Source organism: Carcharhinus amblyrhynchos, chromosome 33 (assembly GCF_965287045.1).
Source record: "Carcharhinus amblyrhynchos chromosome 33, sCarAmb.v2.hapA, whole genome shotgun sequence".
NCBI classification, from domain to species: domain Eukaryota; kingdom Metazoa; phylum Chordata; class Chondrichthyes; order Carcharhiniformes; family Carcharhinidae; genus Carcharhinus; species Carcharhinus amblyrhynchos.
This window is the reverse complement of record NC_137356.1, coordinates 19092525-19111548: the sequence shown is the minus strand read 5'-3', so window position 1 is coordinate 19111548 and position 19024 is coordinate 19092525. Positions and strand designations below refer to the sequence as shown.

The 19024-nt window shown below is 50.1% G+C and overlaps 1 protein-coding gene across 1 annotated transcript in view; it reads left to right on the top strand.

Annotated features, from left to right (window-relative positions):
- The window catches only part of LOC145360968 (volume-regulated anion channel subunit LRRC8C-like), a 30225-nt gene extending 26196 nt beyond the window's left edge, over nucleotides 1–4029 (top strand). The window contains exon 3 of the mRNA XM_080216471.1: nucleotides 1768–4029. Within this exon, the coding sequence (XP_080072597.1) occupies nucleotides 1768–4029 (2262 nt within the window). The remainder of the gene's footprint in view (nucleotides 1–1767) is intronic.
- The last annotated feature ends 14995 nt before the right edge of the window (nucleotides 4030–19024 follow it).

Below are 19024 nucleotides of genomic sequence, written 5' to 3'. Positions count from 1 at the left end.
ATTGTGTTCAGTACAGACTCGATGGGCCGAAGGGCCTCTTTCTGCCCTGTGGGGTTCTATTTGCCACTCTCACTTCCTCCCTTTTGTTCCTGAAATTAGCCGCACATCTTTCAGACTGTGGGAGGAATCCGGAGCACCCGGATGAAACCCACGCAGACACGGGGAGAATGTGCAAACTCCGCACAGACAGTGACCCGAGCCGGGAATCGAACCCGGGTGCTGTGAGGCAGCGGCGCTAACCGCCGTGCCACACTTTTTCTATGGGGTGCCCACGTTGATAAATCTCAGGGTGCGGTGTACTTTATTAACCAATCAATCACTCTGTCTCGCAGGGACCACCACCTCGATCCAGCCTTTCCTCCCTCGCTCCGAACCCATTCCGTTCCTAACCTTTTCCCCAGTTCTGAAGTGTTAAATGCTGCCTGGGGTTTTCCCATTCCGACCGCTGCGAGTTTGGAAATTCCCACTCCCGCGGATGGACAAGTGGACGTTCCGTCAAACTTCACCTCCCGCCCGTGACAATTCCCGCGGGGGTGGGGGTGGTGCGTTTCCATCTCCACAAACACTGCCGGACACGCTTAGTTTTCCCAACATTTCCTGTTGCTAATTCCAGATTTCCTGAATCCGTAGCATTTAGGGCGACACAGTGGGTTAGTGCTGCTGCTTCACAGCTCCAGGGTCCTGGGTTCGATTCCCAGCTCGGGTCACCGTCTGTGTGGAGTTTGCACATTCTCCCCGTGTCTGCATGGGTTTCATAGAACGCAGTACAGGCCCTTCGGCCCTCGATGTTGTGCCGACCAGTGGAACCAATCTAATGACCCTCTAACCTAAACTATTCCAATGTTATCCATATGCCTATCCACTGACCATTTGAATGCCCTTAAAGTTGGCGAGTCCACAACTGCTGCAGGCAGGGCATTCCACACCCTTACTACCCTCTGAGTAAAGAACCTACCTCTGACATCCGTCCTATAATCACCACCCCTTAATTTAAAGCTATGTCCCCTCGTGTTAGCCATCTCCATCCGAGGAAAAAGGCTCTCACTGTCCACCCTATCTAACCCTCTGATCATCTTGTATGCCTCAATTAGGTCACCTCTCAACCTTCTTCTCTCTAATGAAAATAACCTCAAGTCCCTCAGCCTTTCCTCATAAGACCTTCCCACCATACCAGGCAACATCCTGGTAAACCTCCTCTGCACCCTTTCCAATGCCTCCACATCTTTCTTATAATGCGGCGACCAGAACTGTACGCAATACTCCAAGTGCGGCCGCACCAGAGTTTTGTACGGTTGTAACATGACCTCACCGCTCCGAAATTCAATCCCTCTACCAATAAAAGCTAACACACCGTACGCCTTCTCAACAACCTTATCAACCTGGGTGCCAACTTTCAGGGATCTATGCACATGTACCCCGAGATCTCTCTGCTCATCAACACTACTAAGAGTCCTTCCATTAGCCCTATATTCTGTACTCCTGTTATTCTTACCAAAGTGAATCACCTCACACTTTTCCGCATTAAACTCCATTTACCACCTCTCGGTTTCCTCCCACAGTCCAAAGATGTGCAGGTTAGGTTGATTGGCCGTGCTAAAAAATTGCCCCTTAGTATCCAGGGATGTGTAGGTTAGAGGGATTAGTGGGTATAATATGGGGGTAGGACCTGGGTGGGATTGTGTTGGGTGCAGACTCGATGGGCAGAAGGGCCTCTTTCTGCACTGTAGGGTTTCTATGATTTAACGTTGGTATTCGTCTTGTCTCTAGGTGACTCAGGACAAGATTATCTGCCTCCCTGGGCCAGTGTCTCCACAGTCGGTGTTCAACCTCAATTGTTCTGACTTTATGCTCCAGTTCAAACCCTCCACCAGCTCAGCGCACGCCCTCAACGGGCTAAAGACCAACCTGGACCTTCAGCAGTATAGCTTCATTAACCAGATCTGCTACGAGAAGGCCCTGCATTGGTACGCCAAGTACTTCCCCTACCTGGTACTGATCCACACCCTGCTCTTTATGATCTGTGGCAGCTTCTGGTTCAAGTTCCCGGGCACCAGCTCCAAGATCGAACACTTTGTCTCCATCCTGGGCAAATGCTTCGACTCCCCCTGGACAACCCAGGCGCTGAGTGAGGTCTCCACCGAGAACCAGGGAGTGGGGCAGCAGGGTCCCCCCGCAGACCCCTCGCCGGGCACTGGCTCCCAACCCGAGGGCAGGGCGGCCCCCGAGGGGGGCGCGTCGGCCGCCTACCCCGGCGGCCAGCCGGGGCCGGAGCTGGTGGTGCTGGACGCGGGCAACGTGAGCGCCCTGGATAAGAAGGAGGGCGAGCAAGCCAAGGCCCTGTTTGAAAAGGTGAAGAAGTTCCGGGTGCACGTGGAACAAGGAGACATCCTGTACATCATGTACACACGCCAGGCCGTCATCCGGGTCGTCAAGTTTGTCCTGATCCTGCTCTATAATGCTTGGCTGATGCTCAGCATCCACGTGGTGGTCCCCTGCACCGTTAACATTGAGGACGTGACCGGTTACAGCCAATTTTGCTGCAATCACACCAAGGCCCACCTCTTCTTCAAGCTGGCCGTCTGTTACCTCTGCTTTGTGAGTGTGTACGGCTGTACCGGCCTCTACACCCTCTACTGGCTGTTCTACCGACCTCTCAAGGAGTATTCCTTCGAGTATGTGCGGCGGGAATCAGGGATCAGCGACATTCCCGACGTCAGGAATGATTTTGCCTTCATGCTGCACCTGATAGACCAGTACGACTCCTTGTATTCTAAGAGGTTTGCCGTCTTCTTGTCCGAGGTCAGCGAGAACAGGTTGACGCAGCTGAACCTGGACTATGAGTGGACTGAGGAGAAGGTGAGGCAGAGGCTGCAGAGGAACAGTGAGAACCGGCTGGAGCTGCACCTATCCATGCTCCCGGCTCTCCCCAGCGTCATCTTCGAGGTGCTGGAGATCGAATCCCTCAAACTGGAACTGACCAGCGAGCTGGAGGTGCCCGCCAAGGTGGCGCAGCTGGTGAACCTGCAGGAGCTGTCGCTGCTCAACTGCGCGCTCAAGCTGCACGGGCCCGCGCTGGGATTCCTCGGGGAGCACCTCAAGGTGCTCCGGGTTCGCTTCGACGACCCCCAGGCCCTCCCCGCCTGGCTGCACGCCCTGAGGCGCCTCGAGGAGCTGTACCTGGCGGGCACGCTGACTCCCGAGGCCGCAAAGTGCCTCTTCCCCGATTCCCTGTGCGAGCTCCGGCGTCTCCGGGTCCTGTCCCTGAGCGGCAACTTGACCAAGCTCCCGGCCAGCCTGGGCGAGGTGTCCAGCCACCTTCAGAGGTTGACCATCTACAACAGCGGCAGCAAGCTGGTGACCCTGAGCAGTCTGAGGAAGCTGCAGCAGCTCCGGGAGCTGGAGCTGGTTCAGTGCAAGCTGGAGCACATCCCTCAGGCCGTCTTCAACCTCCTGAACCTGGAGGAGCTGAGCCTAAAGGAGAACAACCTCCAGTCCATCGACGAGATCTTCCAGCTCCAGCAGTGCCCAAAGCTAACGTGTCTGAAGCTCTGTCACAACCACATCGAGCACATCCCGGAACACATCAAAAAAGTTGCCTCTTTGGAGAGCCTCTATCTCAACAATAACCTGGTGGAGGTCATACCCCCCCAGCTCTTCCTGTGCAATAAACTCCGACACCTCGACCTCTCCCACAACCGTATCAGCGCGATCCCGCCCGAGATCGGAGTCCTGCAAAACCTCCGCCATTTCGCCGTCTCCAACAACTCCATCAGGTCCCTGCCCAACGAGCTATTCTTCTGCAAGAAGCTCAAGACTCTGAAGGTGGCCCACAACAGCCTGACTGCCCTCTCGGCCAGGGTGGGCGGGCTCACCCTGCTCACCCGGCTGGAGCTGAAAGGTAACCAGCTGGACACGCTGCCCCCCGAGATAGGCGGCTGCGGAGGCCTGAGCAGCCGAGGCCTGGTTGTGGAGGAGTCCTTGTTCCAGACGCTTCCCCTGGACGTCCAGGAGCGCATGAGGGAGGACTGAACCCGGCTGGGGGGGAAGGCCGAGGTCGGAGAGTGAGGGAGGGAGGGAGGGCTGAACCCAGCTGGGGGGAAGGCCGAGGTTGGAGAGTGAGGGAGAGAGGACTGAACCCAGCTGGGGGGAAGGCCGAGGTTGGAGAGTGAGGGAGGGAGGACTGAACCCAGCTGGGGAAGGCCGAGGTTGGAGAGTGAGGGAGGGAGGGCTGGATCTGGTTGGGGAAGGCCGAGGTTGGAGAGTGAGGGAGGGAGGGCTGGATCTGGTTGGGGAAGGCCGAGGTTGGAGAGTGAGGGAGGGAGGGAGGGCTGAACCCAGCTGGGGGGAAGGCCGAGGTTGGAGAGTGAGGGAGGGAGGGAGGGCTGGATCCGGCTGGGGAAGGCCGAGGTCGGAGAGTGAGGGAGGGAGGGAGGGCTGGATCCGGCTGGGGAAGGCCGAGGTCGGAGAGTGAGGGAGGGAGGGCTGGACCCAGCTGGGGAAGGCCGAGGTCAGAGAGTGAGGGAGGGAGGGAGGGCTGGATCCAGCTGGGGAAGGCCGAGGTCAGAGAGTGAGGGAGGGAGGGAGGGCTGGATCCAGCTGGGAAGGCCGAGGTCGGAGAGCAGGGGGAGGGAGGGCTGGATCCAGCTGGGAAGGCCGAGGTCGGAGAGTGAGGGAGGGAGGGCTGGATCCAGCTGGGAAGGCCGAGGTTGGAGAGCAGCGGGGAGAGAGGAGAGAATCCAGTCAGGAAGCCTGAGGCTGGAGAGTGGGGGAGGGAGGACTGACTCCAGTTGGAAGGCCCGAGGTCGGAGGGCAGGGAAGGGGGCAGGAATTACACGGTGAAGTGGAGGGTGATGACTCTGGGTGTGGGGGATAAACGGAACAGTGGGCTGTACACTCCACCATCGGGAGTCCAATGGAGGTGGACACTCCGAGAGAGGATATTGGACCGGGGGGTTTGACCTTTTATCTCAGTCTGGCCACAGCCGCCATTACTGACCAAGCTGCCTTGGCCTGGGATTGGCTCCACTCTCTCCCATACTGTCTGCCCATTGGCTCTGCCCAGTCACATGTCACTCATCCTGCAACCCTCTGAGCCAATCAGAACGTTTCATCCGTTTTGGGGGGAGCATGGCCGCTGTAAGAGATTTTGTAGCTTTTATTGGTGATTTTAAAGATTATTTAATATAATAAAATGGTGGAGCTGACATGCTGTCCCCTTGTTATTGAAGACAGGCAGTGTTTGGGGTGACTGTTTCCACTGACGGAGCAGTGTTAGGATGGATATCAGAGTGAGGACACGGTGGAGGTAAACATCCTCGGGAGTTTGTCGATTTTTTTGATGTGACGCAGAATCCAGGAAATCCCATCGACTCCCTACAGCGCAGAAGGATTCCATTCGGCCCATTGAGTCTGCGCCATCTCTCTGAAAGAGCATCCCATCTAGCACATCCTCTCTGCCCTATCCCCATAAGCCATACATTTAGCATGGCCAACCAACCCAAACTACACCCCACTGGACACTAATGGGCAATTTAGCATGGCCAACCCACCTAACCTACACATCTTTGGACGCTAAGGGACAATTTAGCATGGCCAATCCACCTAACCTGCACATTTTTGGACACTAAGGGACAATTTAGCATGGCCAATCCACCTAACCTACACACCTTTGGACACTAAGGGACAATTTAGCATGGCCAATCCACCTAACCTGCACATTTTTGGACACTAAGGGACAATTTAGCATGGCCAATCCACCTAACCTGCACATCTTTGGACACTAAGGGACAATTTAGCATGGCCAATCCACCTAACCTGCACATCTTTGGACACTAAGGGACAATTTAGCATGGCCAATCCACCTAACCTACACATCTTTGGACACTAAGGGACAATTTAGCATGGCCAATCCACCTAACCTGCACATCTTTGGACACTAAGGGACAATTTAGCATGGCCAATCCACCTAACCTACACATCTTTGGACACTAAGGGGCAATTTAGCATGGCCAATCCACCTAACCTGCACATCTTTGGACACTAAGGATCAATTTAGTATGGCCAATCCACCTAACCTACACATCTTTGGATACTAAGAGGCAATTTAGCACGGCCAATCCACCCTAACCTCCACATCCTTGGACACTAAGGGTTAATTTAGCATGGCCAATCCACCCTAACCTGCACATCTTTGGACACTAGGGGGCAATTTAGCATGGCCAATCCACCTAACCTACACATCTTTGGACACTAAGGGGCAATTTAGCATGGCCAATCCACCTAACCTGCACATCTTTGGACACTAAGGATCAATTTAGCATGGCCAATCCACCTAACCTACACATCTTTGGATACTAAGAGGCAATTTAGCACGGCCAATCCACCCTAACCTCCACATCCTTGGACACTAAGGGTTAATTTAGCATGGCCAATCCACCTAACCTGCACATCTTTGGACACTAGGGGGCATCTTAGTGTGGCCAATCCATCAAACTTCCAAATCTTTGGACACCAAGACGCAATTTAGCTTGGCCAATCCACTTACCTACACACCTTTGAACTGTGGGAGGAAACCAGAGCACTTGGAGGAAACCCACGCAGACACAAGGAGAACATACAAACTCCACAGAGATAGTGACGCAAGCTAGGAATCGAACCCTGCCGCTCTGAGGCAGTAGTGCTAACCACTGTGCTACCATGCCACACATTAATGCCTTTATTTGGTGGATGATGGTGGTGTTGTCCCTGGACTAATCATCCAAGGGCCCAGGCCTAATACTTTATGGGAATCAGATTCAAATCCCATCGCGGCAGCTGGTGGAATTGAAACTCAATCTAGAGTTGAACTCTGTATATGTTGACCATGAAACTATCACTGTGACAAAACCACACCTGATTCACTAATACCCCTTTAGTGAGGGAAACCTGCCATCCTTACCTTGTGATATGAGCTTCCCTGTGACACATGTTAACCAAATCCTGATGGGAAACTTAATAAGCAATCACAACGATTTTTAATTTGTATGTTGCTACAAGATGCCGAGAGTCAAAATTCTCAATAATAATTTTGGAGATTTGAAATAGAACGTAGAACACTACAGCACAAACAGGCCCTTCGGCCCACAAGTTGCGCCGATCATATCCATACCTACTAGGCCTATCTATAACCCTTAATCCCATTAAATCCCATATACTCATCCGGAAGTCTCTTAAAAGACCCCAGCGAGTTCGCCTCTACCACCACTGACGGCAGCCGATTCCACTCTCTCACCAACCTCTGAGTGAAAAACTTACCCCTGACATCTCCTCTGTACTTGCTCCCCAGCACCTTAAACCTGTGTCCTCTCGTAGTGACCATTTCAGCCCTGGGAAATAGCCTCCGAGAATCCACCCTATCTATTCCTCTCAACATCTTATAAACAGGTCGCCTCTCAACCTTCGTCTCTCCAGGGAGAAGAGACCGAGCTCCCTCAACCTATCATAATAAACAATAAATTAAATCCTTAATTAACAAAAGGAAAGACAAGTTACACACACAAGATTACAGTTACACAGTTAAAATTAGATTTATGGAACAGTTCCCTCAAAAGGGTTTCCATTTGATTTACACTCACACCTCTTTAAGCATCAGTTCCTATAGATGGTTAATCCATAGGAATTCCAGTAAAAGACATCTGCTGTTGTATAGGAAAGATATGATACAGGGATTCTCACTCTCACTCTCACTCTACCCTGGAGAATTACAAAAGCTTTCAAACAAAACCTGGCCTTCTGAAAACAACAGTCAGTCTTTGTGTTGGTTGTAGACTGCTTCTTTTCTCAGTTCCAGCACAGTGTACACTCCAGGATCACACACTGCCACAGCCCTCAATACATCTCCCAACCTTTCCCTAAAATTATGCTCTCCACTTTTGTCTTTAAAACCGTTATTTGCGACATCTCTCTGAACGTCACCATCTTCAAACTATAATCATAGAAACATAGAAGCGGCAGTAGGCCATTCAGTCCCTTGAACCTGCTCATTTCGATCGTAGTTGATCATCAAATTCAATATCTTGATTTCTGCCCCCCCCTTCCTCCTATATCCTTTGATCCCTTTAGCTCCAAGAGCTAATTTTTTTCCTGAAATCTGACAACATTTTGGCCCCTGCGTATCAAGCTGGAGTCTCGTTTGTGACCACTATAACTCTGAATCCTCTATACCTATTACATTCTCACACTTTCTGCTCCTCTTCTCTGCAACAGAACCAACCATGATGCAATGGATTTGGCCTTTGCTATTTTCCCTTGAAAGGCCATCGCCCTCAACAGCATCCAATTCGGGGAAAAAGCCACAGCAGATTCTTCCACCACCTGCTAGCAATGTGATCACCTCTGTATAAGTGCTATCCACGATACTCTCTGCCTCACCAATGTTCCACAGTTGCCCTTAGCCACCCCTCCAGTATTGAAACATGGCTTCCAGGAGCTGCAGCTGGAGATACTTCCTGTACACGTACTGGGCACTGGAAACGTTCCCGACCTCCCACATGGAGCACGAAGAGCAAACCACGGCGTGGAGCTCTCCTTCCTAACTGGAGGTCTGTGACAGCAGCGTTCCACAAGGATCAGGGTGGGGGCCTCTGTTGTTTGTAATATATATATATAAATGATTTGGAGGAAAATGTAGGTGTTTTGATTGGTAAATTTGCAGATTGAGTCATAGAGGTTTACCACATGGAAGCAGGCCCTTTGGCCCAACTTGCCTCTGCTGCCCTTTTTTTTAAATGGCTAATCTAATCCCAATTGCTTGCACTTGGCCATATCCCTTAGAACATAGAACATTACAGCGCAGTACAGGCCCTTCGGCCCTCGATGTTGTGCTGACCAGTGGAACCAATCTAATGACCCTCTAACCTAAACTATTCCAGTGTTATCCATATGCCTATCCACTGACCATTCGAACACCCTTAAAGTTGGCGAGTCCACAACTGCTGCAGGCAGGGCATTCCACGCCCTTACTACCCTCTGAGTAAAGAATCTACCTCTGACATCCGTCCCATAACTACCAACTACCTTGATAGCCATCTTACCCATGTAACTGTCTAAATGATTTTTAAAAGACAAAATTGTGCCCGCCTCTACTACTACCTCTGGCAGCTTGTTCCAGACACTCACCACCCTCTGGGTGAAAAAATTGTCCCCCACCCCCAGATCCTTTTGTATCTCTCCCCTCTCACCTTAAACCTACGCCTTCTAGTTTTAGAAGGCCTACCTTAGCGAAAAGATATTGACTATCTCGCTGATCTGTGCCCCTCATTATTTTATAGACCTCTATAAGATCACCCCTCAGCCTCCTACGCTCCAGAGAAAAAAGTCCCAGTCTATCCATCCTCTCCTTATTACTCAAACCATCAAGTCCCGGTAGCATCCTAGTAAATCTTTTCTGTACTCTTTCTAGTTTAATAATATCCTTTCTATAATAGGGTGACCAGAACTGTACACAGTATTCCAAGTGTGGCCTTACCAATGTCTTGTACAACTTCAACAAGACGTCCCAACTCCTGTATTCAATGTTCTGACCGATGAAACCAAGCATGCTGAATGCCTTCTTCACCACTCTGTCCACCTGTGACTCCACTTTCAAGGAGCTATGAACGTGTACCCCTAGATCTCTTTGTCCCGTAACTCTCTCCAACGCCCTACCATTAACTGAGTAAGTCCTGTCCTGGTTCGATCGACCAAAATGCATCACCTCGCATTTGTCTAAATTAAACTCCATCTGCCACTCGTCAGCCCACTGGCCCAATTGATCAAGATCCCGTTGCAATCTGAGATAACCTTCTTCACTGTCCACTATGATATAAAATAAGGGGAGTAGTGGATAGTGAGGAGGATTGTCAGAGGATATAGTAGGATACCAATTGGCTAAAGATCTGGGCAGAAAGCTGGCAGGTGGAATTTAACCTGGATAAATATAAGGTGACGCGATTGGGAAGGTCTACTGCAGAAGGGAAGTATACAGTAAATGGTAAAGCCCTTAGAAATCTTAGCGTACAGAGGGATCTAGGTGAGCAGGTCCACAGTTCTCTGAAAGTGGAAACTCAGGTGGACAAGGTGGTCAAATAAGATGTGCAGCATGCTGGCCTTCATCGGTCAGGGGACTGAGTTCAGGAATTGGAAAATCATATTGCAACCGTATAAGATTTTGGTGAGGCTGCATTGGGAGTATTGTGTACAATTCTGGTCACCACACTACCGGAAGGATATTGATGCATCGGAAAGGGTGCAGGAGAGATTTCCCAGGATGTTGCCTGGTTTGGAGGATATGGACTATGAATAAAGGTTGAACAAACTTGGATCGTTCTCACTGGAGATTCAGAGTATGGGGGTGGAGAGGGGGGAGATACCTGATGGAGCTTTACAGGCTTGGGTAGAATGGATAATCAGAGCCTTTTTTCAGGGTCAATGGGTCAAATACTCAGGCATAGGTTGAAAGTGAGAGGGGAAAAGTCTAAAAGAGATGTAAGGGGCAAGTTTTTCACACAGAGGGTGGTGAGAGCCTGGAACACGCTGCCAGAGGAGGTTATGGAAACAGATTCTATAATAATATTCGAGGGGCATTGGGATAGATACAATAGGCAGGGAATAGAGGGATAGGGACCACGTAGAGGCAAGAAAATATTAGAGAGGCATCTGCGTCAGCACAGACCTGATGGACCGAAGGGCCTGTTTCCTGTACAGTACTGTTCTTTTTTTTGCTCAGTATCGGTACATAGGTTTAAGGTGAGAGGGGAGAGTTACAAAAAGGATCCAGAGGGGCAATTTTTTCACCCAGAGGGTGGTGAGTGTCTGGAACAAGCTGCCAGACGTAGTAGTAGAGGCGGGTACAATTTTGACTTTTAAAAAACATTTAGACAGTTACATGGGTACAAAGAACAAAGAAAATTCCAGCACAGGAACAGGCCCTTCGGCCCTCCAAACCTGCGCCGACCATGCTGCCCGTTTGAACTAAAAACCCCCTACCTTTCCGGGGACCATATCCCTCTATTCCCATCCTATTCATGTACTTGTCAAGTTCCCTCTTAAAAGTTAAGATGGGTATAGAGGGGTCTGGGGCAAATGTGGGCAACTGGCGCTAGCTTAATAGCTCAAACAAAAGGAGGACAGCATGGACAAATTGGGCCGAAGGGCCTTTTCTCCATGCTGTAGAGCTCAATGAATTTATGGGTGGAATTTTACTGTGATGTCCACCCGAGGTCCATATGATCCTGTCTAAGACCAACACTCACCACCCTCTGTGTGAGACATATTGCCCCTCTGAACCTTTTTGTATCTTCATAAGTACATAAGAAATAGGAGCAGGAGTAGGCCATCTAGCCCTTCGAGCCTGCCCCGCCATTCAGTAAGATCACGGCTGATCTGTCGTGGCTCAGTTCCACATTCCCGCCCTCTCCCCATAACCCTTAATCCCCTCTCTTATCAAAAACCCATCAACCCGCGTCTTAAAAATATTTAGCGAGGCAGCCTCCACCACTTCAACAGGCAGAGAATTCCAGAGATTCACCACCCTTTGAGTGAAGAAGTTCCTCCTCAACTCCGTTCTAAACCGCCCCCCCCTTTATCTTGAGACTGTGCCCTCTAGTCCTACTGTCCTCTGAGCGGGAAGAGTCTCTCCACCTCTATCCTATCCATCCCATTCATCATCTTATACGTCTCAATGAGATCTCCCCTCATTCTTCTAAACTCTAACGAGTACAAGCCTAGTTTATTCAGCCTCTCCTCATAGCTCAACCCTCTCAACTCTGGTATCAGCCTAGTAAACCTCCTCTGCACTCCCTCCAAGGCCAAAATATCCTTGCGTAAGTACGGCGCCCAAAACTGCACATAGTACTCCAGCTGCGGCCTCACCAATGCCCTATACAGCTGCAGCAAGACCTCCCTACTTTTATATTCAATCCCCCTCGCTATGAAGGCCAGCATCCCATTCGCCTTCCTGACCACCTGCTGCACCTGCAGGCTGGGTTTTTGCGACTCATGCACAAGGACCCCGAGGTCCCTCTGCACCGTCGCCTGCTGCAGTTTTTCGCCACATAAGTAATAATCCTTCCTACCATTATTCCTACCAAAGTGGACCACCTCGCACTTGCCAACATTAAATTCCATTTGCCAGTTCCTGGCCCATTCGCCCAGCCTATCTAGATCCTTCTGTAGACTCTCCACACCCTCCGCACAATTTGCTGTTCCCCCAATCTTGGTGTCATCAGCAAATTTCGACACCATACACTCGGTTCCCTCCTCCAGATCATCTATATAAATGGTAAATAGCTGAGGCCCCAGCACCGACCCCTGGGGCACTCCACTAGTCACCAACCGCCAATCCGAATAGCACCCACTGACCCCCACTCTCTGCCTCCTATTTGACAACCAATCCTCTATCCACGCTGACACCCTACCCCCAACTCCATGCCCCCTTACCTTCTGCAATAACCTCTTGTGAGGTACCTTGTCAAACGCCTTCTGAAAATCAAGAAAGACCACATCCACCGGCTCTCCTCTATCCACCGCCCTAGACACATCCTCATAGAACTCCAGTAAATTTGTCAGACATAACAACTATTTCATGGTTACCATTACCAGCTTTCAATTCCAGATTTATTAACTGAATTTAAACTCCATCAGCTGCCATGGCGAGATTTGAACCTCTGCCCACCAGGTTTCCTAATCCAGCAATGTTACCACTTTGCCACCATCTTCATGGCAGTGTTAATGTAAGGCTACTTGTAACACTAATCAATAAATACAATGCCCGATACAGTTGCAAACAGTATTTTCCTACTTTTATACTATATTCCATACGTAATGAATACCAAAATTCATTTTCCTTCATTATTACCTATTGCAGCTGCATACTAACTTTCTGCGATTCATGGACAAGGACACCCAAATTCCTCTGCAATGAAACACAAAGTTTTCCTCCATTTAGATAATAAGCTGCCTTTTTATTTCTCAGACCGATTACTCACACATACCCACGTTAAACTTTGGCCTATGCTGTGTGGAAATGCTCCCCTTCTCATTCCCCTGGAAAAGGAGTTTTCAAAACAGAAAGAAGACGCAGGCGCACAACCGCACATTGTCCGCGGGGCAAATGGCGGACGTGAGCTCGGTCGGGGAAAAAGACTGAGCTCCGTGCGTTGCAAACGGGGAATCGGGGAGATATTTTCCGGGTTTGCGGTTTACACATGGTTACGAAGCCTCTCTGCCCACCCGCCGGATCCATCGCTCCCTCCGAGCTGCCATTTCACCCACTTACTGATTGAAGATCAGATCACTTTCTCCCCATCGCCATCACTCACAGTGCGCATCTCTCCCCTCTCACCTTAAATCTATACTTTTCTTTTCTTTCGTTCACAGGTTTTAAGTCGGTCCACCTCGTGTCCAACGAGGGACATACACACGATGGGTCGTACTGGGGCTGCTCTTGGTTGTTCGAGATTGGCCGAGTGCTTCATGTCGTTAGTGTGTGCCTAAACTGGACCAGATACTGGGCAAGACGACAGCTCAGTGACTATCGCTGTTTGCTGTGCAGACACATGGATTGGGGCCGGTGTCTGTGGGAGTTTACGCATTCTCCCCGTGCTTGCGTGGGTTTTCTCCGGGTGCTCCGGTTTCCTCCCACACCCCAGAGATGTGCTGTTAGGCTGATTGGCAGGAATAAATAGTCCCTAAATCAGATTCCCTCAATCTGGATGGCCATAAAACATTAGACAGGGGCCATGGGTGGAGAGGGGGACTGGTGGTGTTGAGATGGCGGCGCGGGCTCGTTGGGCCGAACGGCCTGTTTCCCGGGCTGATTTTGTTCTTTGTTCACCTCCTCCGGCAGCGCGTTCCAGGCACTCACCACCCTCTGTGCGAAAATCCTGCCCCTTTTACATCGCCTTCAAATTCTGGCCTAACATTAATTCCCGCGGATGTCTTTAATGAGCAGAGAGTGACCTCCGTCCTCTTTTCCCCCATTCATTCTCCTTTCTCCAACTCATCCCCCACAAGTGTGCCTCCACTCCGTGGGATAAAGGTTGACCGCGCTGTGGTTAATGTGGTCTGAAGGGCGAAGGTGGACTTCCCTCCCTGTCATCCCCTCCTTGAGGGAGTCAGAGGGATTTTGAAATGATGCTTTGTTCAGGGTTCAACTGCCCCGCCACTCAAACAGGCAGTCCGTATCCTTTCAGGGCTGCAGTGACCTCCGCTCCCAGGCAGATCACCCGTCCCGTCCCCCTCCCAGCTCATCTGGATATGAAACTTCCAAACCTGACGCCTGTTGATTTAACGCTTGCCCAGTTCAGAGATCTGAGCACGTACCCAGGCTGACAGCAGTGCTGAAGGAACACTGAGCTGTTGGACACATTAAAACAGGTCACGTCTGCCCTGTTCTGGCAGATGTAAAAGATCTGATTACTAAGAACACAAAAAAAATAGAAGCAGAAATAGGCCATTCAATCCACCTGATTGGGCAGAGAATAGCAGCAGAAAGGATACTTTTCCAACTGGAGTCTGTGACAAGCGATGTGACAAGGATAGGTGCTGAGGCCTCTGCTGTTTGTAAGGGGCATGCATGCGGCAGGTTGTAGTGGGCTGCTCTTGGACGTTGCTTCGGGAGTTGCCTATTGCTTCATGTCGTTAGTGTGCTTAAACTGGACCATCTCGAGGGCAACATGACAGCTCAGAGACTATCTCTGTTGCTGTGGGGACACATGGATTTGGGCCTGTGTCTGTGTGGAGTTTGCGCGTTCTCCCCGTGGTTGCGTGGGTTTCCTCCGGGTGCTCCGGTTTCCTCCCACATCCCAAAGATGCGCTTTTAGGCTGATTGATTGGGTAACAAATTGTCCCTATATTGGACCTCCCTGATCCTCGCACATTAGGCGTAGACTAAAATCATGAATAGGTCACTGAGACAATGGGACGGCGGCGCGGGCTCGTTGGGCCGAAGGGCCTGTTTCCCGTGCTGTGTTGTTCTTTGTTCTTTGTTCTTTGTAATATATATAAATGATTTGGAGGGAAATGTAGGTGGTCTGATTAGTAAATTTGCAGATGATGCAAAAATGTGGGGAGTAGCGGACAGTGAGGAGGATTGTCAGAGGATACAAATCGGCTGAAGACCTGGGCTGAAAGATAGCGGATAGGATTTAACCTGGATAAAAATGAGGTGACGCGATTTGGAAGGTCTACTACAGAAGGAACATATACAGTAAATGGTAAAGCCCTCAGAAATCTTAGCACACAGAGGAACCACAGAGGCACCACACTTCCCAGGAGGTGGCAACTCAGGTGGACAATGTGGTCAAGAAGGCATATGGCTTGCTGGCTTTCACCAGTTGAGTGTAGGAATTGGAAAATTATGTCGCATCTGTATAAAACTTTGGTAAGGCCGCATTTGGAGTATTGTGTTCGATTCTGGTCACCACGCTACCGGAAGGATGTTGGAAAGGGTGCAGGAGAGATTTCCCAGGAGGTTGCCTGGTTTGGAGGATATGGACTATGAAGAAAGGTTGAACAAACTTGGATCGTTTTCATTGGGCCGTTGGAGGATGAGGAGGGACCTGATGGAGGTTTACAAGATTATGACAGGCTTGGAGATAGAGTGGAGAGTCAAAGTCTTTTTCCCCAGGGTCAATGGGTCAATTACTCAGGGGCATAGGTTGAGAGTGAGAGGGGGAAAAGTTTAAAAGAGATGTAAAGGGGTAAGTTTTTCACACAGAGGGTGGTGAGTGCCTGGAACGCGGTGCCGGAGGAGGTGATGGAAGCAGATTCTATAACAATGTTCAAGAGCAGCCTTGTGAATAGACAGGGAATAGAGGAATAGGGGCCACAGAGAGGCAAGAAAATGTTAGGTTAGAGAGATATCTGTACCAGTACAGACTTGGTGGGCTGTTCCTCTGCGATATTGTTCTTCATAATCACCACACACCGTATCACCAGCTTTTACAGATGCACCATAGAAAGCATCCCTTCTGGTTGTATCAGAGCTCGGTCTGGGCTCCTGCTCTGCCCAAGACTGCAAGAAACTACAAAAGGTCATGAATGTAGCCCAATCCATCATGCAAACCAGCCTCCCATCCATTGACTCTGTCTACACTTCCCGCTGCCTTGGAAAAGCAGCCAGCATAATTAAGAACCCCTATGCACCCCGGACATTCTCTCTTCCACCTTCTTCCGTCGGGAAAAAGATACAAAAGTCTGAGGTCACGTATCAAGAACAGCTTCTTCCCTGCTGCTGTCAGACTTTCGAATGGACTTACCTCGCATTAAGTTGATCTTCCTCTACACCCTAGTTATGACTGTAACACTACATTCTGCACTCTCTCCTTTCCTTCTCTATGTATGGTATGCTTTATCTCTATAGCGCGCAATAAAGAATACTTTCTACAGTGTATAATACATGTGAGAATGATGTGTCACATAGCACCGTGTCACATATTAAGCCTCTCAGCTGCGGTCCAGTAATAAAAGATGATGCAAGTCCAACTTCTTCACAATCACACACACACACACACACACACACACACACACACACACACACACACACACACACACACACACACACACACACACACACACACACACACACACCCAACAGCCAGTGCCGCCTCTAACCCTTTTATTTATCTCGGTGAGCACCATCAAACAATTAATATTAGGTCTAAAGTGAAAGTTTCTATTTCTATTCCTAACATCACATCGCACTGTAGCACATCACACATAACCTTAGGATTGGAGTGAGGCACTCACTGAGTGTTAAAATGGGCAGCGCAGGCTTGTTGGGCCGGAGGGCCTGTTTCCTGTGCTGTGTTGTTCTTTGTAACATATCACACCTTCTCTTGTGTTTGACTCTCTATTCTACCTTCTGACTATTTCTCCTCTGCTGTAACCCAAACCCTCTTCTCCTTCCTCTACATTCTTTTCCCTAACAATATCTTGTTGACAACCCTTTCCCCGAGTCTTTCTGACACCCCCTCATCCCTCTCCCTCTGCGCTTCCCCACTCCTTCTCCCCTTCCCTCTACTCTTGCCCCAGCCAACCCCCTCCTCCCTTACTCTTCCCACAGAGCCACAGAACATTACAGCTCAGAAACAGGCCTTTTGCCCCTTCTTGTCTGTGCCAAACCACTTTTCTGCCTAGCCTCACTGACCTGCACTTGGACCATATCCCTCCACACCCCTCTCATCCATGTACCTGTCCAAGCTTTTCTTAAATGTTAAAAGTGACCCCGCATTTATCCAGCAGCTTGTTCCACACTCCCACCACTCTCTGCGTGAAGAATTCCCCCCTAATATTCCCTTTAAACTTTTCCCCCTTCACCCTTAACCCTCTAGTTTTTTTATCCCCTAGCCTCAGTGGAAAAAGCCTGCTTGCATTCGCTCTATCTATACCCATCATAATTTTATATACCTCTATCAGTTGAAGCGTGACATCGATAGGATGCAGGATTGGGTGGAGAAGTGGCAGATGGACTTCAACGTGGATAAATGTGCAGTGGTCCATTTTGGCAGGACCAATGGGATGAACGAGTACACTATCAAGGGCAGGAGAGTTAGCAGTGTTGAAGAGCAGAAGGATCTTGGGGTCTGGGTCCACAGGACTCTTAAATCGGCCTCGCAGGTGGAGGATGTGGTCAAGAAGGCGTATGGTGTACTGGCCTTCATTAATCGAGGGATTGAGTTTAGGAGTCGGGAGGTAATGCTGCAACTTTATAAGACCCTTGTCAGACCCCACTTGGAGTACTGTGCACAGTTCTGGTCGCCTCACTATAGGAAGGATGTGGAAGCTATTGAGAGGAGATTTACAAGGATGTTGCCTGGATTGGGAGGCATGCCTTATGAGGATAGGTTGAGGGAGCTGGGACTCTTCTCCCTGGAGAGACGAAGGTTGAGAGGCGACCTGATAGAGGTGTATAAGATGTTGAGAGGAATAGATAGGGTGGATTCTCGGAGGCTATTTCCCAGGGCTGAAATGGTCGCTACGAGAGGACACAGGTTTAAGGTGCTGGGGAGCAGGAGATGTCAGGGGTAAGTTTTTCACTCAGAGGGTGGTGAGTGAATGGAATCGGCTGCCGTTGGTGGTAGTAGAGGCGAACTCGCTGGGGTCTTTTAAAAGACTTCTGGATGAGTATATGGGATTTAATGGGGTTGAGGGTTATAGATAGGCCTGGATATGATCGGCACAACTTGTGGGCCAAAGGGCCTGTTTGTGCTGTAGTGTTCTATGTTCTATGTAAATCTCCCCTCATTCTCCAGGGAATAAAGTCCTAACCTATTCAATCTCTCTCTGTAACTCAGTTTCTCAAGTCCCGGCAACATCCTTGTTGACCTTCTCTGCACTCTTTCAACCTTATTTACATCCTTCCTGTAATAAGGTGACCAAAATTAAGGGGTGGTAGTTATAGGACGGATGTCAGGGGTAGGTTCTTTACCCAGAGGGTGGTGAGGGATTGGAATGCCCTGCCTGCTGAGGTTGTAAATGCGCCTAGTTTGGGGGCGTTTAAGAGATCCGTGGATAGGTTTATGGTTGGAAAGGGTTTGGTTTAGGTTAGAGGGTCATTGCTTTTTAACTGGTCGGCGCAACATCGTGGGCCGAAGGGCCTGTTCTGCGCTGTAATGTTCTATGTAAAACTGCACACAATTTGGCCTCACCAATGTTTGATACAACCTCACCATGACACTCCAACTTTTATACTCAATACTCCGGTTTATAAAGGCCAATGTTCTCCTCCTCTCCCCCCCCCCGACTCCCCGTGACACCCTCCCCCTCTCATTCCCTCCCCCACCCTACCCTCGCCCACTCCTCCCCTTCTCTCTTCCCTCCCTCACTTGTCGCACTCCCCCCGCACCCCCCGCAGCAGAGGTAGGTTACACCGTTAAGATAATTGTTCTTCTCCTGAGAATTGGCCAACTCGCTCAAGGCAAACTCCAGTTGCCACGGCAACTCGCCACAGAAGAGTCGGGTCACGTGAGGCCTCAACTAGACCCGAGCAGCAGGAACCCGAGTG